The 22,028-nt window shown below is 39.7% G+C and overlaps 1 protein-coding gene across 2 annotated transcripts in view; it reads right to left on the bottom strand.

Moving 5' to 3' along the window:
• The window catches only part of prkg1b (protein kinase cGMP-dependent 1b), a 163,476-nt gene extending 146,316 nt beyond the window's left edge, over window positions 1–17,160 (bottom strand). For both annotated transcript variants that reach the window (XM_024387764.2, XM_024387765.2), the window contains exon 1: window positions 16,510–17,160. In XM_024387764.2, the coding sequence (XP_024243532.1) occupies window positions 16,510–16,775 (266 nt within the window). In that variant the 5' untranslated portion in view covers window positions 16,776–17,160. The remainder of the gene's footprint in view (window positions 1–16,509) is intronic.
• Window positions 17,161–22,028: the final 4,868 nt, after the last annotated feature.

Below are 22,028 nucleotides of genomic sequence, written 5' to 3'. Positions count from 1 at the left end.
TCTAGTGACATTTATGTGGATACATCCATAACAATGAGCTAATGATGCGCAATTTCACCTGGCATAGAAAATGTGCTCTCTCGTCAGGACACTGTTGTTCCGATGAGCTAGCCAACAACACAGCTAACACAATAACTTCAATCTGATGCTGCTAAGACTGTAAACTAGCTTTTGTTTGACCTGTTTTCTATTGATATTTCTTTGTATCTGTCCCTAAAAATGATTCATAATTTCTACTGGCTGAGAAAACCTTCATTACTATGCGACAGCTGGAGATTAAATTTGAATATTGAAACAATGTTGCAAATGTCAGAGACAGAAAGCAAGATGTATACAAATCTCCGCTGTTTAAAACTACATGTTAGTCTAAAAGAAATACAAGATAATATAATGGAGACCAAGTTTATAAATTGCCTGGCTGGGCTAATGAGACAGTGGATTGTGCAGTCAGATGGAACAGAGTTAATAGTCATTTTAATGTAATAAATTTAGCTGGTGGTAACTTGTGGAATAGAGGCCAGCTGGAACGTGGTTTTAACCAATCAATATTCAAGATTAGACCCATCTGCTGTATAATACATAATAATGTATTTTATACCACAGCTTTGTTGAATAGTCGTTTCTGATTTCTAGAGATGCCCTTCTAGACATGGACATTAAAACCGGATAAATGAACAGTTGGGAATGATATCGGAACAGTTGTAAAAGATAACGGCACACCTTGCAATCATGACCCAGTATGTGCCTACACATGATAACCGTACTTGTTACACTAAATCAACAACTACACAAACCGAAATTGGATACATTATAAATGTATAGGACCAATGAGGAAAAACCTAGCTAGCTACCTAGCATTGACTTATTTTTTTGGAGCATCTGCTGACCTAACGTGGTGAGTGATGAAACATACATTTTTCTGATCCCTACTGTTGCAGTCATGACGAAAGTGGAGCAATGATGTCAAATCTCACATGTTTCTTGTTTGATCAGCTGTTTTCAGCAACAGGTATTTTTTTATTCAGTTTTGTGATGTTGGCAGGTTTGCTGGCAACAAACTATTTAGCTAGTTTCTAGCTTAGTGTTTAATATGCAATGCGATCTCCTCGTAATGAACAGCGTCGAGGGTTCTGACAAGAACGCAATTTTCTTATCTATGCCAGGCAAAATTGGGCATTATCAGCTCAATGTTATGGATGTATCCAAATGAATGTCAATAGAAAACAGCTGAAAGAAGAAGAGTAAGCGGCCGGTACGTTGCAATAAACTTCAGAAAACAGCTTAAACAAACACAAATGAAACTACTTTGCTGTTATTCTGTCTGCAGATGTTGACTGTGTTAGCTGTAGTTAGTTGACTAGCTAGCAAGGGGCAAGAACATTAGCAGCAAGCATGGCAACGGAACATATAGAACAAACAACTGGGTCGCTTCCATAACTATTGAACTAATCGAATTAATGACTGGGTCGAGTAGCAACCAAAAGATGAGAAAGTGTGAATTATCTTATAAAAATGAAAATATCAACAATAAAATGTTATTTATACGGTAAGTGTGTGCTTTAGTAGTGTTTTGTTTGGCAACTGTGGTACAAGCAGGATAAACGCCTCCATTTTGTACATTACTTTGGAAAAAGGCTCCACCTCATTCCGCTGCGTCATCCATTTCCAAGGTCCAAGGTGTTTATGCTTTACGTATTTGTAACTTGGTTTACATTAATGTATTCTACTCTTCTGAGCTGAACTGTACTCTGGTCTACTGTGCTCTACTGCAGTGTTTCCCAAACTCGGTCCTAGGGCCCCACCTGGGTGCACGTTTTGGTTTTTGCCCTAGAACTACAAAACTGATTCAAATACTCAAAGCTTGATGATGAGTTGGTTATTTGGATCAGCTGTGAAGTGCTAGGGTAAAAAAACAAAACGTGCACCCATGGGGGAGCCCCAGGACCAAGTTTGGGAAGCCCTGCTTTACTGTACTGAACTGTGCCGTACTGTACTATGCAGTTCATACAGTTCAGACATCTATGAATTGTTCAGATTTGGTCTGTTCCAGACCGATCAAATTTGTACTTGTTTGGGACTGGGAACATTAGAAAAGTTCCCAGCATGCTTTGTAAGTGTTCTGTTTACTCAGCAGATGCTCTTACCCTGAGTGACTTACAGTCCGTGCATTCAAGTAAGGTAGATAAACAACCACACATCACAGTCATAGCAAGAAAAACGTTTTGTAACCGTTATTGAGAATGTTTCTGTAATTTTATTCTATAGGTCTGGCTAATAAAATATTCCTTACTGCGAACTTTAGTTTGCTCCATTTTTTAAATTTTATTTTAAATTCATAATATTGAATGTGATATCATGCTTTCTTCATTGACATGTCGATATACACAGAGTATACAAAACATTAAGAACACCTGGTCTTTGACATGAACATAGACTGACCAGGTGAATCCAGGTGAAAGTTATGATCCCTTACTGACGTAACGTGTTAAATCCACTTCAAAATCAGTGTAGATGAAGGGGAGGAGACAGTTAAAGAAGGATTTTTAAGCCTCGAGACAATTGAGTCCTGGATTGTGTATGTGTGCCATTCAGATGGTGAATTGGCAAGACAAAGTATTTAAGTGCCTTTGAACTGGGTATGGTAGTAGGTGCCAGGCGCACTGGTTTGTGTCAAGAACTGCAACCAACGCTGCTGGTTTTTTCATGCTCAACAACTTTCCATGTGTATCAAGAACGGTCCATCACCCATGCCAACTTGACATAATTGACAGAAGCATTGGAGTCAACAGGGGCCAGCATCCATGTGGAACGCTTTCGACACCTTGTAGAGTCCACCCCCCGAAGAATTGAGGCTGTTCTGAGGGGTGCAACTCAATGTTAAGGTGTTCCTAATGTTTGGTATGCTCAGTGGAAGTGAATGCATGTATGGTTGCAATTTGGCCATAGAAACAATGATGCCCATAAAGACGTCTTTCCAACACCCGGAAAATAAGTATTTTCAACATCCAGAAATTAGAAGAAAAAAAACTTTATTTTTCAAAAATGAGGTATTTTTGAACTTTCATGCAGAGCCAAAAATGTAACAATTTCAACTTCTGGAGGAAACCATGATGTAAGGTTGAGCACCTGTCGGTTCCAAGTGGAAAAACATCTACTATTTCCGATATAAATAAACACCATTATCCATGCACTGTAATGTGTAATTGATAAGAGCTAGGTCAATGAGTAATCTGTTTGGAGAATGGGACTGTAATAACAAATATCATTTTGTTTCATTTTTTCCTTATGATCGCTGGAGACTAAAGTGAAACCAGTCATAGAGATGGAAAACTGAATCATGTCAACATGACGGATAGGCTACGAGTGCCCTTTTTTCACAGTGAAGTATATGAAATGCTGTGTGGTTAAGCAGAATACAAATTGTATGGCCTTATGACTTTCAGGGATGAATCTTGGAGATGCAATACGTGCAGCGTGACAGTCGAGACAAATAACCTTTGTGCACGCTAGAACGTGTTAATTTCAACGCAGACTTCTTAAACTATTTTTATCGTGTTAAATATTAGCCACTATCGGTAGCCACCATCTGTAATCAGTCCCTCCGGGATTCTGCGAATGTACAATTTTTTGCTAAAAATCAACAATTCCTGCATATTATATGTACAAGAGCTTGCAAATTTGACTAATCACTGAACCATTTCCGCATAAAACAAACAAATCATCGGAATATTATCGCATTAAACTGACCCATTGCAAAAAGAGGGCTCGTATTTTCAACCAATCACCACACATTTACTGCATAATATGGTTCAATCAAGCCACAAATATCACAACAAATCTTTAACTGTCACTTTTTCAATTTGTTGCTAACATTTGGCATCCTTCCATTCCATTATTAGTTTCCTTATCTTTCCTTTGTCACATCCATGTGGTTGATCCTGAGGGTCGCTAGTAAGTGGATAATATTTAACATATTACAAGTTCAATAATTTGGGACATGTAGCCCACTTCATCCCTTACGAAAAAAGATTCCAGTTAGAGTGCAGTATAACTGCAGTACATTGCAGTATGCTACACTTACTGGGTCCAAAATACCACAGCTGTCACATCTGCTCCTGCTCTTCCCCCCTCTGGCGCTTGGGGGTGCCAGGCTGCCCCGCATCACTCACTCCTATTATCGATTACGCACACCTGCCTTCCCTCGTCACGCGCATCAGCGATATTGGACTCACCTGGACTCACTCATCATCTGTTTTATTGCCTCCCCTATATTTGTCAGTTCCCTTGCTCTGTTCCCCGCAGCTGCATTAATTTGTCTGTATTATTAGTTTGCTGACGCTGTTACTGTCTCGTTCCATGTCCGTTCTATATTAAAATGTTTGACTCCCCGTACCTGCTTCGTCTCTCCAGTGTCATTCCATGTGACAACAGTCGACTGCAGTTACTGCATTTTAACTGCAGTTTCAAAACTGCAATCTTTTTTGTTGTTGTACGGCATGGTATGTATCATCATGGAATTATTGAACGCAGACCAAGGCTGGCAGTATAACGGATTAATGGTATTGCAAACACTGATTAATAGTTTGGATAGTTCATTGCGTTTGAGCTAATGTCTGTGACAAGTCCCGGAAACTGAGAAAGTACAATTCAAAATAACAATCTCTTCCAACAGGTTCTCTCTCTTATGGCTCTATTTGACATCAATGAGACCATTCTTTCTGTGTTATCATTGTTCCCTTGAGTTTAGGATGATATTTTTCCTCATCTTTTTTTAACCCGAGTTTCATTTGGTAGCTTATCTTACTTATTGTAATGGTGATGCCAAATAAGGACACGATTCTGACTAGGGTCTACAGCTCCATCCTGTGACCAACTCATAGCACACACAGCCCAGAATCCTATTTAGGCCTTATTACAAAGCCAGACAAGAAGCAGTAATAGATCATTAACAAATGTTTCAGATTTATATACATTTGGGATTACATTTTTCCCCTCCCCAATGACTTTGTTGCAATTTTCAACAGTACAGTATGTGGTACATTTTCATCCCACTTAGTACAAACCTCAAAACAGATCATCAAAAAGGCAGTTGTTTCAAAACTCTAAGCACATTTTTTATTGACTAAGTATAACACAAAATTCTACAGTCACTTGTTCACCAAACTTAAGGAGTGTTTCACTTTGCAATACATGTTCATATAACGTCATTGCTTTTCACAATGCAATTGTCACAGAACTTTAGACATGATTGTCTTCTCATCTGTTAAAATACATTTTACTATTACTTGATCCGACTGCTCTAAATTGATAATCAGTTAACCGTTTGGTATCCCTATAGATGTTAAACTGGTTTGATGAGGACTATTATGAAAAGTAAAGTACTTTATATAAAAAAGTAAAGTACTCTATATAACAAATACTGTATACAACAAATGCATCCTTTGTAAAGTAAACATGTATCCAAAATGAAGTTCCTGGAGTCACACTGCTTTACTGAAATTGCAGGTGCTTTTATCCAAAGTGACAACAGTATCCACACATTTTTGTATGTGACCCCCCCAGTATGAATCGGACCCACAACTTGCTAATGACATGCTCTCAGAAACTGTGTTGCTAGTGACATGCTCTCAGAAACTGTGTTGCTAGTGACATGCTCTCAGAAACTGTGTTGCTAATGACATGCTCTCAGAAACTGTGTTGCTAATGACATGCTCTCAGAAACTGTGTTGCTAGTGACATGCTCTCAGAAACTGTGTTGCTAGTGACATGCTCTCAGAAACTGAGCCCGCACTGGACCACTACAGTAATAAGTACAATACATGATTACAATATAGGTGAAAGGTGTATGATTGCCATCCCCATGAGCGTGACACTGTAATTACATCAATCCAGACCTATGTCAGTCTTGGATTCGACATGCCAAAAGGTTTTTCCCCAGATGCAATGAGAACCTATGGTCAAGACAGGCTTGATGCAAACTAGGACCTGCTAAACGTTAGGTTTCTTTCAATCATTTAATTTGTTTCATTATTTTTGATCGTGAAAAGGTGTCTACCACACATGATTTCCAATTGTTGACAGGTCAATTTTGATGAGTAGGGCAAGTGTTTGGCCTAATGTGAAAACAGTGTCATGTACTGTCATTTACATTGCTATTGGATTAACTGGCGGTTAAAACAACTGTACTGAACAGAAATATAAAACGCAACATGCAACAATTTCAAAGATTTTACAGAGTTACAGTTCATAGAAGAAAATCAGTTGATTTACATATATTCATTAAGCCCTTAATCTATCGATTTCACAGGACTGGGCAGGGAGCCCAGCCCTGGTATGTGGCCACAAACAGATAGGTGCTGCATTACCAATATCCACAGAGTACTGGACCATACAGGTTCTCCAGCAGTCTTTTCAAAAAAGGTATTAAATGAAAGACTTGACATTGAAATGTAAAACAAATACCCTTTATTTAACTAGGCAGTCAGTTAAGATCAAATTCTTATTTACAATGGCAGCCTACTGGGGAACAGTTGGTTAACTGCCTTGTTCAGGGGCAGAACAACAGATTTTTACCTTGTCAGCTTGGTGATTCAATCCAGCAACCTTTCGGTAACTGGCCCAACACGCTAACCACTAGGCTACCTACCGCCCTGAAAGTGTTACCAGTTTGGAGTTTTGTACTGAGAGTTTTGAAAATCGCCCACATACTTGTGAAAATTGCACCAAAGTGAGAAAAAAAAAACTGTAAATGCACTCCAGTTGACAATTATCTCCAGCATTGAAACAAGGCAAGATAAACCGTTCTCTAACTTTTCCGTGTGGATACAGACTTCAGAGCATTCAGTGGGATGCATTTTGAGCCTCAGCTCATTTTACATCATCTGTATGTCACAGACACAGTGGTCCAATTAGTCTTAATGCGACTGACATAAGTGCATGCGGTCCAAATGTGTGACCAATGTGCATTATGTGTATGTGTGTATATGTGTATGCGAGCACAGGTCACTGTAATAGGGGCCTTTTTGTCTGTCTCAGCAAGATAACACACTTTCCATTCTGGAGTGCTTTTGAAGGAGCTTGTTGATTATATATATATATATATGAGTTTTAAATGAGAAACATTGGGTGCAGACAGTGTAAGCCATGCACAACAACCTATCGAATTGGGCCTCTCATCCCTTATGCGTTTGCATGTACAGTATAGTGTCTAGTGATACTGGATCGAGACAGCTTAAGTGGATCCATTAACTACTCGCCTTGTTATTCTGGATAGTCACAGTGTATACACAGTGAACTAAAACATGGTTACAACCATAGCTGCAGGAAGGAGGGGTGCTGCGGCATCCCCCCCCCCAGAAAAATCAACATCAACGACAGAAAAATAACTGAAGTCGTGCACCTGGCCTTTACCATCCCTTTAGAGGACTAGTCCCTTGACACTAAATTCTCAGCATTCCCATTCATATGCTGCCATATCGTAGACTGAGAAGCTGAAAAAAGAACACTAGTCATTTGACTCCCAGTCTGCCTCGTGCTTATGTTTGCAATGATGTAATCTTCGAAGATAGGCTGACAATATAGCTGCATGCAACTCCCAAACCTGGAAAAAAGAAAGTTACATTAAATCGCTACTTAGACCGCTTGTCTGTGTTCTGCTTACGTTTGTAATACTGCAATATGTCATCATAGTTACAACAGACAAAGGCATTTATTTGTAGGCCACCTACGTGTTAATCATGTCGTGTATCAGTTACAACAGAGGTTTGTAGGCTAAATCATGTCAATGTTATAGTTACCGCAGACATCGTTTGTGTAACGTTCCTTTCGCCAAAAAGTAGCACATGCACAGGAGGTACAATTGTTTACCTATTGGGAATAGGCATCAAGAGAATCCGGTCACACAGCCACTCCCATTCACAAATGGATCCTAACCATGAAAAAGCATTTTGCTGCCATCATGTGGCTATTGTTATTACCTGCAACTAGAGGAGAATATCTGGGACAGTGGTCACTTTTGTTATGTCTGCGCGTGTCTGTGGAGAAACTGGGTCGGTATTTATAATTGTCACACATGGCTCACAGTGCACAGTGCTCACATTGACATCTTTAGGAGTTTCAAACTGTGTCGTGTTAACACTTGCAATGAGAGCTGAGGATAACTAGGTTTAATAAAAGGGAATGGCATGCTAGTCAGACGCAGATCCTGTGAACAAATTTGAGCGTCACATCTTTAAAACCATTGAACCAAAAAGCAGAGAGCGCGAGAGAGAGCAGAAGGTGATGACTGACTGAGACCAGTGACTCCATTAACGATTCAGAGAAAGGTGCCGATCCACCCTATCAGAACTGTGAATCAAGCTCCTCTGTGACATCTCCCACTCACGTGGAATTCTGCATCTCAGAAGATCAAAACATGGCACGTTCTGAGCCAACAGTGAGCACAGACAAAACGTTAGTATCTGTAGAGTGAGAATCGTGTCGGCTCCGATGCACACTCATAGTAAGTATACTCTGAGTCAGGGCACTCAATATTGTATTGGAGTGTGTGTAAGTACCCAACAGTGCTCTCGTTATATCAATCAGTGATAAAAATACACTTTCACAAGAGTCAATATCAGTGGACCTCTCAGTCAGTGCACTCAATGCAGGCATATATGTTAGTGTGAGTGCCATGTAATGATCAAAAGTGGGTTCAGTTCCACAAAGCTAGTTTACAACTTCAGGCGATGCCTTGGTGCTCGTTAGCAATGCATCAGGACACATCTGTCATCAATGGTGCCCAAAAACAACAAGAGCTGAGAGGACATTATGTACAGTTGAAGTTGGAAGTTTACATACACTTAGGTTGGAGTCATTAAAACTCGTTTTTCAACCACTCCACAAATTTCTTGTTAACAAACTATAGTATTGGCAAGTCAGTCACACGCATGGCACAAGTAATTTTTCCAACAATTGTTTACAGAAAGATTATTTCACTTATAATTCACTGTATGACAATTCCAGTGGGTCAGACATTTACATACACAAAGTTGACTGTGCCTTTAAACAGCTTGGAAAATTCCAGAAAATGATATCATGGCTTTAGAAGCTTCTGATAGGCTAATTGACATCATTTGAGTCAATTGGAGATGTACCTGTGGATGTATTTCAAGGCCTACCTTCAAACTCAGTGTCCCTTTGCTTGACATCATGGGAAAATCAAAATAAATCAGCCAAGACCTCAGAAAAAGAAATGTAGACCTCCACAAGTCTGGTTCATCCTTGGGAGCAATTTCCAAATGCCTGAAGGTACCAAGTTCATCTGTACAATCAATAGTACGCAAGTATAATCACCATGGGACCACGCAGCCGTCATACTACTCAGGAAGGAGACGCATTCTGTCTGAACGTACTTTGGTGCGAAAAGTGCAAATCAATCCCAGAACAACAGCAAAGGACCTTGTGAAGATGCTGGAGGAAACAGGTACAAAAGTATCTATATCCACAGTAAAACGAGTCCTATATTGACATAACCTGAAAGGCCGCTCAGCAAGGAAGAAGCAACTGCTCCAAAACCAAAATGTCCAAAATGTCCTCTGGTCTGATGAAACAAATATAGAACTGTTCTGGCCATAATGACCATCATTGTGTTTGGAGGAAATAGGGGGAGGTTTGCAAGCCGAAGAACACCATCTCAACAGTGAAGCACGGGGGTGGCAGCATCATGTTGTGGGGGTGCATTGCTGCAGGAGGGACTGGTGCACTTCACAAAATAGATGGCATCACAAGGAAGAAAATTAAGTGGATATATTGAAGCAACATCTCAAGACATCAGTCAGGAAGTTAAAGCTTGGTCACAAATGGGTCTTCCAAATAGACAATGACCACAAGCATACTTCCAAAGTTGTGGCCAAATGGCTTAAGGACAACAAAGTCAAGGTATTGGAGTGGCCATCACAAAGCCCTGACCTATAGAAAATGTGTGGGCAGAACTGAAAAAGTGTGTGCGAGCAAGGAGGCCTACAAACCGGACTCAGTTAGACCAGCTCTGTCAGGAGGAATGGGACAAAATTCACCCAACTTATTGTGGGAAGCTTGTGGAAGGCTACCTGAAACATTTGACCCAAGTTAAACAATTTAAAGGCAATGCCACCAAATACTAATTGAGCATATGTAAACTTCTGACCCACTGAGAATGTGATGAAATAAATAAAAGCTGAAATAAATAACTACTATTATTCTGACATTTCACATTCTTAAAATAAAGTGGTGTTCCTAACTGACCTAAAACAGGGAATTTTTACTTGGATTAAACATCAGGAATTGTGAACATTCTATCAAATCATTCTATCAAATCAAATCACAGTTTAGCAGATGTAATAGCGGCTGCAGCGAAAATGCTTGTGTCACTATCTCCTAACAATGCCGTACAAATGTCAAACAAGTTCACAAATAATAATCAAAAACAAGAAATCATAAAGGTCAGGAACGTATCCGGTTAACTACCCAAATAACACTATCAGTAATCCAAAAGCAATCTATGCATATATATACCAAAAATACATACTTTATCTTAGTATGTGGACACCCCTTCAAATGAGTGTATTCGGATATTTCAGCGAGAGGTGTATAAAATCGAGCACGCAGCCATGCATTCTCTTTATACAAACATTGGCAGTAGAATGGCCCATTCTAAACATCTCAGTGACTTTCAACGTAGCACCGTCATAGAATGCAACCTTTCCAACAAGTCAGTTCATCACATTTCTGCCCTACTAGAGCTGCCCCAGTCAACTGTAAGTTCTGTTATTGTGAATTGGAAATGTCTTAGTGCAACAACAGCTCAGCCGCGAAGTGGTAGGCCACACCAGCTCACAGAACGGGACCGCCGAGTGCTGAAACGCGTCTATCCTCGGATGAAACTACCGTGTTCCAAACTGCCTCCGGAAGCAACATCCGCACAAGAACTGTTCGTCGGGAGCTTCATGTAATGGGTTTCCATGGCCAAGAAGCCTCACACAAGCCTTAGATCACCATGTGCAATGCCAAGTTTTGGCTAGAGTGGTGTAAAGCTCACTGCTATTGGACTCTGGAGAAGTGGAAATGGGTTCTCTGGAGTGATGAATCCCACTTTACCATCTGGCAGTCCAATGGATGAATCTGGGTTTGGCACATTCCAAGAGAACGCTACCTGCCTGAATGCATAGTGCCAACTGTAAAGTTTGGTGGAGGAGGAATAATAGTTTGGGGCTGTTTTCATGGTTCGGGCTAGGCCCCTTAGTTCCAGTGAAGGGAATTCTTAACGCAATAGCATACAATGACATTCTAGATGATTCTATGCTTCCAACTTTGTGGCAAGAGTTTGGGGAAAGCCCTTTCCGGTTTCAGCATGACAATGCCCCCGTGTACAAAGCAAGGTCCATACAGAAATGGTTTGTCGAGATCATTGTGGAAGAACTTGACTGGCCTGCACAAAGCCCTAACCTTAACCCCATCGAACATCTTTGGGATGAATTGAAATGCCGACTGCGAGCCAGGACTAATCGCCCAACATCAGTACCCGACCTCACTATTGTTCTTGTGGCTAAATGGAAGCAAGTCCCTGCAGTAATGTTCGAACATCTAACATCTCATTCCAATATTACCCATCATTTTGGAATGAGATGTTCCAGTATATACACTACCATTCAAAAGTTTGGGGTCACTTAGAAATGTTCTTGTTTTTAAGAAAAGCAAATTTTTTTTGTCCATTAAAATAACATCAAATTGATCAGAAATACAATGCAGACATTGTTAATGTTGTAAATGACCATTGTAGCTGGAAACGGGAGATTTTTTTAATGGAATATCTATATAGGCGTACAGAGGCCCATTATCAGCAACCATCACTCCCGTGTCAACAGTGAAGAGGCGACTCTGGGATGCTGGCCTTCTAGGCAGAGTGATAAAGAGAAAGCCATATCTCAGGCTGGCCAATAAAAAGAAAAGATTAAGATGGTCAAAAAACAAACACTGGACAGAGGAACTCTGCCTAGAAGGCCAGCATCCCAGAGTCACCTCTTCACTGTTGACGTTGAGACGGGTGTTTTGCGGGTACTATTTAATGAAGCTGCCATTGAGGACTTGTGAGGCATCTGCTTCTGAAACTAGACACTCTAATGTACTTGTCCTCTTGCTCAGTTGTACACCGGGGCCTCCCACTCCTCTTTCTATTCTGGTTAGGGCCTGTTTGCTCTGTTCTGTGAAGGGAGTAGTACACAGCGTTGTACGAGATCTTCAGTTTCTTGGCAATTTGGAATAGCCTTATTTCTCAGAACAAGAATAGACTGATGTGTTTCATAAGATACTCAACTAGTCTAAAGGCCAGTTTTATTGCTTCTTTAATCAGCACAGTTACTTCTTTTAACAGTTTTCAGCTGTGCTAACATAATTGCAAAAGGGTTTTCCAATGATCAATTTGCCTTTTAAATTTATAAACTTGGATTAGCTAACACAACGTGCCATTGGAACACAGGAGTGATGGTTGCTGATAATGGGCCTCTGTTCACCTATGTAGATATTCCATTTATAACATTAACAATGTCTACATTGTATTTCTGATCAATTTCATGTTAATTTAATGGACGGAAAAAGTGCTTTTCTTTCAAAAACAAGGAAATTTCTAAGCGACCACAAACTTTTGAATGGTAGTGTACATACAGGCAGTGAATATAAACAGTGCAACAAAAATGCAATGCAGTAGTGGATATATTCAAAAGAGCTATGTGAAGAATACAGTATATGAATAAAAATCCGGTATATAATCAATTATATAAATAAGAATCCAGTATAAAAATACGCAGTGTTTACAAACAGTGTAACTAAAATTATATGAATAAACCAATCATAGGGGCCACTCATTGTTGCACAACAGAGTTAGGTGAACATGTCTAATGAATAAGTTACAGATCACAGCAGACATAACAGTATCCCCTCACTTCTCTCCAGGTTACATCCCCATGGTGACTGTCTGCATAAAATGACAACCACAGCTTTTAGCTGAACAGCCCTGAATGAGGCTAGAGTAACAGGCTATTAGCAGTACCCAGTGGAAATTGCTCTGAAGCAATTGAGGGACATGAAGTGACATCTGAAAAGCAAAGCACAGATTTGATGTTTTATGGAGTTGCCTGTATTTGGCTAAATATGCATAAATAGGCCTATGCATTGGACTCTTTACATAAAACAGTATTTGCATTTTTAAAAATCTGCTGGTGTTATGGACATCCTTTGTGCGTAATTCCCCTTGGGAGTTTGAAGATGGAGCCAATCAATTAAAATCACTAGACTGCTATCCTTCCATCTAAAAGTTGCCACATCCCTCCATGATGAAATTGCTAATTGATTTGTGACCACATCCTTCTTTCTTTTTTGGATGTCTGGTTTATTGGCTTATCCCACATCCAGGAACTACACACAATATAATTAGTTAACCAAATGCATTATTTGTTAGGCTAAACGTAGGGGAGACTGGGTTTTTTTTGTCACACTTTTTAACTATTTCTCAGCACCAGTGTGTGTATCTTACAAGATATAGAAAGACCAAGGTGTTGGGTTGAAATAGGGCACATTTGTATCCTCATATCTTATTCCGACATGGAGTCATAAGCCTTCTTGTCACAACTAGCCCCAATGCAGGGTTGGTTGTCACAATGTTTGATAGTAGCTTATTCCTTTTGTAAAAAGGAAATTAAGCAATATGGCATATACACTCTTAGAAAAAAGTGTTCTAAAAGGATTCTTCGGGTGTCAACATAGGTGAACCTTTTTGGTTCCAGGTAGAACCCTCTGTGGAAAGGGTTTTACATGGAATCGAAAATGGTTCTACCTGGAACCAAAAAGGGTTCTTCTAAGGGTTCTCCTATGGGGACAACCAAAGAACCGTTTAAGGTTTTAGATAATACCTTTTATTCTAAGTGTGTAGGGCCGGGACAATACCAGTATCGAAATATTTTTTTCCATGGCAAAAATGAAAACACAAGCAGACCAAACTCTTTGGTCCTTTAAAAACCTCAATATGTAAAATATTGTGTGCTAAAGAAGTTACATTTGGGCCTCCCGGGTGGCGCAGTGGTCTAAGGCACAATTGGCCCAGTGTCGTCCGGGTTAGGGGAGGGTTTGGCCAGTAGGGATATCCTTGTCTCATTGCGCACTAGCGACTCCTGTGGTGGGCCGGGCGCAGTGAATGCTGACCAGGTCACTAGGTGTACGGTGTTTCCTCCAACACATTGGTGCGGTGTGTTTCGGAGGACGCATGGCTCTCAACCTTCGTCTCTCCCGAGCCCGTACGGGAGTTGTAGAAATGAGATAAGACAGTAACAACTAACAATTGGATACCACGAAAAAGGGGGTAAAGAAAAAAATAAAGAGTTAAATTTGCTTTGCGACACTGGTGTGGTCCCAGTCCTAATAGCATACAGTCTTAGAAATAGCCACGCTTAATATTGATTGAACGATATTTGTATCAAAATTCAGCGTTTCATGCCTTGAAATCAACACTGACATTTCGAGTACGTTTTCGCGTGTGCTTGTGGTTGCACACCCACATATGTACATGTGTGGGTGTGTGACCGAAAAAATGTGTGAGAGAGAGGCAACAAACCCAGATAGCACAGATACCTCTGTCCAACAGATGTATACATGATGCGTCGGGAAGATGAAGTTTAGACATTGTTTGCTAATTGGCCAGACGTCTTACAGAGGTGTTAGGAATACCTATTCTAAATGCTACAGTTCTACATCATTTATACGTTGGCCAGGCATCAGCATTCTATTCTGATGTCTCGGTGACATCTTCCCAATGTGCAAACGATCTCCACACTACATATTCCCAACACATTTTGATATGTCGACCAAAGGTGTTTGCGTCTACTGGGAAGGGAGTTCTTTATAGCAACAGCAGAAAAGAGCTTGGGATTTATTGTATACTGGCAGTGACAATGTCCCTGAAAAATATGGTTAACACAAATAAATAATAACACAAATAGTAACACAATCACCCGACCTCAACCCAATTGAGATGGTTTGGGATGAGTTGGACCGCAGAGTGAAGGAAAAGCAGCCTACAAGTGCTCAGCATATGTGGGAACTCCTTCAAGACTGTTGGAAAAGCATTCCTCATGAAGCTGGTTGAGAGAATGCCCAGAGTGTACAAAGATGTCATCAAGGCAAAGGGTGGCTACTTTGAAGAATCTCAAATATAAAATATATTTTGATTTGTTTAAATCTTTTTTTGGTTACTACATGGTTCCATATGTGTTTTTTCATAGTTTTGATGTCTTCACTATTATTCTACAATGTAGAAAATAGTACAAAATAAAGAGAAACTCTGGAATGAGTAGATTTGTCCAAATTTTTGACTGGTACTGTATATCCATTGATTCTTAATGAATATAACTTACAAATGCCTCATGAGCTTAGTTCAACTGTCACACTCAAAATATAAGCTTGTTTTTCTCCAATGTTTGTAAACATTGTAAATGTAAACAAACACTGTATGGCCTCATAACATGGCTAAAACTATAATTGTGATATCATGGATGGTCATTCCTGGCATCCATAGCTCTATCTATTAATCTGAGAGTGGTTACATTTCTTCAGGCCCATCCCTCAGCTTTTTACCAAAACAGAGGCAACCATTTTGTTATTGTTTCATCTGTGTACTTGCCCTTTAAAACAGCTGCATATCATGTTTGATATCAAGATATCAAAGTGTTGCCAACAAAAAGGCAAACAATAGGCCTATTGCAAATGCAGTATATGACATTCATTTTTCACATGCATTTAGCACTTTTCAGGAGTGCTCAAAGCATCCCATTCCATGAGCACAGCATTTATTTATTTTTACTCAAATCAATGAGCCCAATCAGTCCTCCATGACAACAAAATCATAAACAACAGAGTAGGGCTGGCTTATAAATCCTTAGTTTTGGGGTCATGCTCAGGTAAAACAATTTGGCTAATCTATACTTCCATAAGTCCTATTCTTGAAGATCAAGGGGTATAACATGTATTGGAATGACTGGAATTCTGATAGACTTTGGTTTTTAATGTAAAGATATAATTTAATCATATTATTATATGTAGTCGAAAGCGATGGTTTGGAAGAAGCCTACATAACCAACCCATATAGTAACATTTTACATCCATATATGGCCAGCTATGTAAACTTTAACATGTATTTATCCTGCAATAGACGTCGTTCAATTGGTGACATACATTTTTGTCTTCTTCTAATGCCGCTAAAGGGGAAAGTAATCTTAAAAGTAACGGAATGTAATCAGATTACGTTACTGAGTTTGGGTAATCCAAATGTTTCGTTACTGATAACATTTTTGGACAGGTAACTGTACCGGATTACATTTAGGAGTAACGTAAAGTAACCTACCAAACCCTGGTGCCCAGTGGATAAACAGTAATTGGAAACAGGAAATGAAGGAACAGGAAATACATGAATTATGTTGAATTAACAATAATAAACTATGTGGGTACCTGTCAGACTTGGAATGTTTCCGAAATGCTTCACTGTTCAACTCCTGGAAGGTTCGGTAAGCTTGAGGTTCTGCTGAGATGCCTTGAGCACGCCTGGTTCTAGGTCCAATTATCTGCGCGCTGGGAAGAACGGATTGACATTTGTGCAGTTTTCGTCTTAATTCGTGTATCTCTTCTTCCTTCTCGACGAGACGCCTCTCCATGTCCTTAATTCTCTCCTCTTTTATCAATAGGATATTTTTGAAGTCTTCTTCCAAATCACTCATGTTTGAATCTGCACAAACTTTCTCTAGGCGGGAATGAAAGATGTTTTACGGTCCAATGCGATCCGCTACTAAAACGAAAAAAGATATTTGGTAGAAATATGGAGATCAAATCGTGTCGAGGCTCCTTGGCACTCCAAAAGGTTCTGTTCACAGTAGATGGTGGACAGTTGAGTAACGGCGATTGGGAATGCTGGGTGCTGCTTTTCCTCAGTCCCTCCCGTGGTGGGACTAATGGTTATATTTCATTGAGAAACCAATTAGGGTCTGCTGCCCTTTCTCTCCAGAGAGTTTGCGGTATGCAGAGGAAACAGCCGGCCAACGTTGAACAACAGCAACTAAACACAGGACAATATTTCTAAAATCATGCACACTCTCAACCTAAACTATTTGCCTGAAGTAGCACAAATGACCATACGAGCCGGTGGATGACGTAGTTTCATGTAACTTGATCCAGCACTTGAAAACAATAGAGCAAGTGCAATAAGTTACGTTTCCTGGAGATCTTATATGCAAAATTGTCTGAGGCTATTATTTACCCCTCAGTCTGATTGACTGCTTGAAACCATAGAGCCAATGTAAGTAGCCCCAATGTCTGTGTGTGAGAGAGAGAAAAATAGAGAGATGAACTGATGAAAATGGTCATTGGATCAGAGACGTGATTTCTCAACCTCCATTTGCTGAAATGATTCAATCGTTTTACTCTCTTTAAAATGCACTTATATTTAATATATTCCAATCCACACACTGTGGAGCCAAAATAATTGCAAAAAAGGGAGGTGTCATGTGATATGGGTGGTGAGTCACAGGGTAGTGATTATTTTTCTACCCCGCTGTGTTTATGGTTTATTGATCCATCACTTCTATCAATTATCACCTTGTGCTGTTATTTAGCAAAGGACATAAATGTCACTGTTTTCTGTAAAATTGCACCACCAGATGATTTCACTTAGAGGCACCTTTTGAATATGCAGGAATGTCCAGTAGCATCTCAGCATGACCAAAAGTTAATATTTTATTTGCAAAACAACAGATGCAGAGCCTGTAGCATTTTGTAACACAGTGATCCGTAAAACTTTGTATAGGCCTACTATATATATAAAGAGGTGTGCGCACGGATGCACGCGCACACACACCCAACCTGAGTTCAAAGGCTATTTAGGGTATTTCATTTACTTTCAAAGACATTGACAAGTAAGTATTTGGATATTGTTTCTTTGGAAATACAAGTGGTTGAACATTGAAATGGATTTGTGTGTGAGTGTGTGAGAGAGAGAGAGAAATAGAGAGAGAGATTAACTGATGAAAATAATTTTGGTTATTGGATACTCAAATACACAAAAGTGTATTTTTAAATATAAGTAATTGAATACTCCATGCATTTGAACCCAGGTCTGTTTGGTCCAAGGGGTATTTGAAATAATGTATTTGGAAAAAACTATTTGAAAATAGTGTCAAATAGGAGGCTATGTTTATAGTAAATTGTTTGAAAATACTTTCATATTCTTTAAATAGAAGTAGTGGATTCTGACAAATTATTTTAAAATACTCACATACACAGAAAATAAGTATTTCAAATAGAAATATCCAAATACACATGTATACTGAGCAAACATATAAATGCAACAATTTCAAGGACTTTACAGAGTTACAGTTCATAGAAGAAAATCAGTCAATTGTAATAAATTCATTAGGCCCTTATATATGGATCTCACGTGACTGGGCAGGGGCTCAGCCATGGGTGGGCCTGGAAGGGCATAGCTGCACCCACTTGGGAGCCAGGCCCACCCACTGGGGAGCCAGACCCAGACAATCAGAATTAGTTTTGTCCTCACAAAAGGGCTTTATTACAGACAGAAAAACTCCTCAGTTTCATCAGCTGTCCGGGTGGCTGGTCTCAGACGATCCCCGAGGTGAAGAAGCCGGATGAGGAGGTCGTGGGCTGGCGTGGCTACATGTGGTCTGAGGTTGTGAAGCCAGTTGGACGTACTGCCAAATTCTCTAAAATGACGTTGGTCTGGTCGACATTCCTGCAGTCAGCATGCCAATTGCATGCTCCCTCAAAACATGAGACATCTGTGGCATTGTGTTATGTGACAAAACTGCTCATTTTAGAGTGGCCTTTTATTGTCCCCAGCACGAGGTGCACCTGTGTAATGATCATGCCATTTAATCAGATTGTTGATATGCCACACCTGTCAGGTGGATGGATTATCTTGGCAAAGGAGAAATGCTTACTAACAGGAATGTAAACAAATTAGTGCGGAAAATCTGAGAGAAATAAGCTTTTTGTGCGTATGGAACATTTCTGGATTTTTTCCCCCCCAGCTCATTAAACATGAGACCAACACTTTACATGTTGTGTTTATATTTTTGTTCAGTATATTTGATCCCAGGTTTGAAACACACATTATCTCCCCAACATTGCTCAAATATAAATATCCACTGCTAACAGTGCCATCACCGGTTGCGAAATGTCCTTTCATAGGATATCCGGAGGCAAAGTCATTAATATTCATGAGTTACATTGGGTGATTGGTTAAGCCTTTTTGGGTGTGTGACATCAGACAGACGTGCTGCACAGCTGTCTGTTTAGCTTGCTCGCTGGCATGAGCAGAAAGCACGGAACGATTTGGGAAATCCAGCTTCAACTTAATCTGAGAGGAAAAGGTGAAGCGAGAGGGTTTATTTACTCCACCAAAAATCTCCACGAAATAAGACCACGAAGTAAGGAATTTTTTTGGGAGGTCAATGAGAGCGTGCGAATTTGATTAACAAAAATGGAATTGCTCATTTGCTACATGAGGCTTATTTGATCTAATAGAAGTTTCGTAGTAGTTAGGTTGTTACGAATGCACTGATATAAGTGGACACACATTTTGGCAACTTCAAATGTTTTAATTTATATCAGAGTTGTTCACATGTGCATCTGCACTCTCATTGGCTAGAATGGTCCCACCTGATCTCGCTTCCTCCTGTCTGACTTCCATCTTTGAGGACGTATTTCCATTGTTAGAGAGGTCACTTAGGCTTAATTCATTGTGAAATAAATTAAAGCCTCACCAGCTAGCTACCAATCTATTTAGTTTCACTGTCCAATCATTCAGATCTGTTACTTGATATGAGCAAGTTGACCCAAATGTATCAAAGAACAGGAAATTCACGATTAGTTGGCTAGTAGTGTCAAGTGCTGAGCGGTTCAATTTAGGTTAGATTATTTTTTAAATAATCACGGTTTTCTATTTCAATTTTATTTATTTTTTTACATTAAATGCACAATGCATTATGTGGGTTGACTGATGTAACGACACTGATAAAATAAGTAATAAAAGTCCCATTATGGTAATGACTGCCCATACTGCTTATTACTTATCAAGCATAATTTATTCACTTTACTTCAATAAAATATTTAAGTTGTTGTGTATATTACATTTGTTTTATTTGATTACTTTTTAATTTCATTCCAAGACATCATCTCTACTCATATCAACCGAGCTGCTGCCTATGCTGTGTGACAAAATCACACAAAGTAAATAAGGCATACTTTTATGTCTGTTGAATATGAACTATCAATCACTTAGATCATGTATTTTCAGATAGAGATAACTCGTGAAGCAACTGCTCACTATCACTCTCGATCCTGCATTTTTCTGTCTCTTCTCTTCCTCTCCATGTCTGTGTGCCCTGCATAGACCAGACAAGTAGGCGAGCAATGGATTATGGTCATTGTAGTTAATTAGCACGTTTTCTGCGCTAAACTAAATATCCCTAAAACATTGCACAATTTGGGCTTGATCTGATTTATCTCTAGAGAAACTGCGCATTGAGCTCAGAAGAAAATTAACTAAATGGAATTCAAATTATTGAACCGACTTCAGTCAATCAGTTGTTTCTAAAAAAACACATTTTGGTTAAGCATGCAACACTAATCATGGCCACGCTACATTTAAGTAAATTAGCTAGCCTTCTAAATGCGGTAGTCAGTGGATAAACTAACTATTAGTTGAACATATTTGTCTGAAAATGAACTAGTTGGCAGTTATTGTTGCCCGTGGCTATTTTTGCCCAGAGTCTAGCTAGCGGCGTCATTTGGCGTCCACAGTTAGCTAACTGTTAGCTTGCTAGTTGGCTACTGCCTGGCCAGTGTGAGACAGCATGCTGGCTAGCTACATTTCAGTCAGTAGCTATCTTTCTAAATAATGTGGTGGTCACTGGATAAACTAGAGTTGAAAATATTTAGGTAAAAACAAACTAGTAGCCAATTGTTGTTGTCTGTGGTGGAAATATATCTCACCAGCTGGATCCTGAAGCCTATGTGACATGTCTATGTATGTGCCCATGAGCCTCCGAATCTAGATGCAGTCTAGCTAACATTGCTAGCATTGCTAGCTGAGCTGTTTTATAAGAAAACGTCTGAGGTGCCTAGATTCCTGTAGCTAGCTAACAAACACTCCTCTGCAACAATGTTATTGGGATATTATGTCTTTTCATTTTAAGATAACTGTCATTGAAGTTGGTGGTTACTACTGGTTTTAGATCCGAGGGGAGAGAAATAATCTGTCATTGTTTTGTGTTTTGAAGTGCTCAGAAGGATGCCATGCCCCCAATAAGGCTCAAACAATCACCCGAAGGATAATAATGACTTTTCCTCTGGGTATCCTGCTAAAGAAGATTTCATTCACCGGTCAACCTGACTTTGTCATTCAGCACATCTAACAAAGGGGATCCTACTATGATTGACAAAATGGGAGCATAAGGCAGTTATCACTCCAGAATAGATCATCTGGTCCATCCTTATCTCCACTGGGAGTATTGTATTTCAGAGGAGTCAGGCAGGGCAGACATTAGTCACCTCCTTCCTGTAATGCATACAGATTCTCTCATTGAAACCAGAGATGGTCTCTAAGGGAACACAGGATGTTTCAAAATCAATATTGTTTGCCTCAATTGCCTGGCCAGCAGAAATTATGGACCGATGGACTGCAGAGCAGAGCAGAGCACTCACGCCAAGGCCCCATACTGTTGGACAGACAAAGGGGCAAAGAGGTTAAAGTTGTGGTACAGGTCAATTGTTTTAAGGGAGCAATGGACAGGACAAAAATGAAGTATACACACAATACAGGACAAAGCAATGGACACCAATACAGTACATACAGAGACAATAGAATAAAGTGATGGACACACATGGATCATTCCACCAATAAAGTGTCTTTTGGGAAGTGTAATTATTATTTCTTCTTTTATTTCACAAAATGT

This window comes from Oncorhynchus tshawytscha, linkage group LG25, assembly GCF_018296145.1.
Source record: "Oncorhynchus tshawytscha isolate Ot180627B linkage group LG25, Otsh_v2.0, whole genome shotgun sequence".
Taxonomy (NCBI): Eukaryota; Metazoa; Chordata; class Actinopteri; order Salmoniformes; family Salmonidae; genus Oncorhynchus; species Oncorhynchus tshawytscha.
This window is presented reverse-complemented; position numbering and strand designations above follow the sequence as displayed.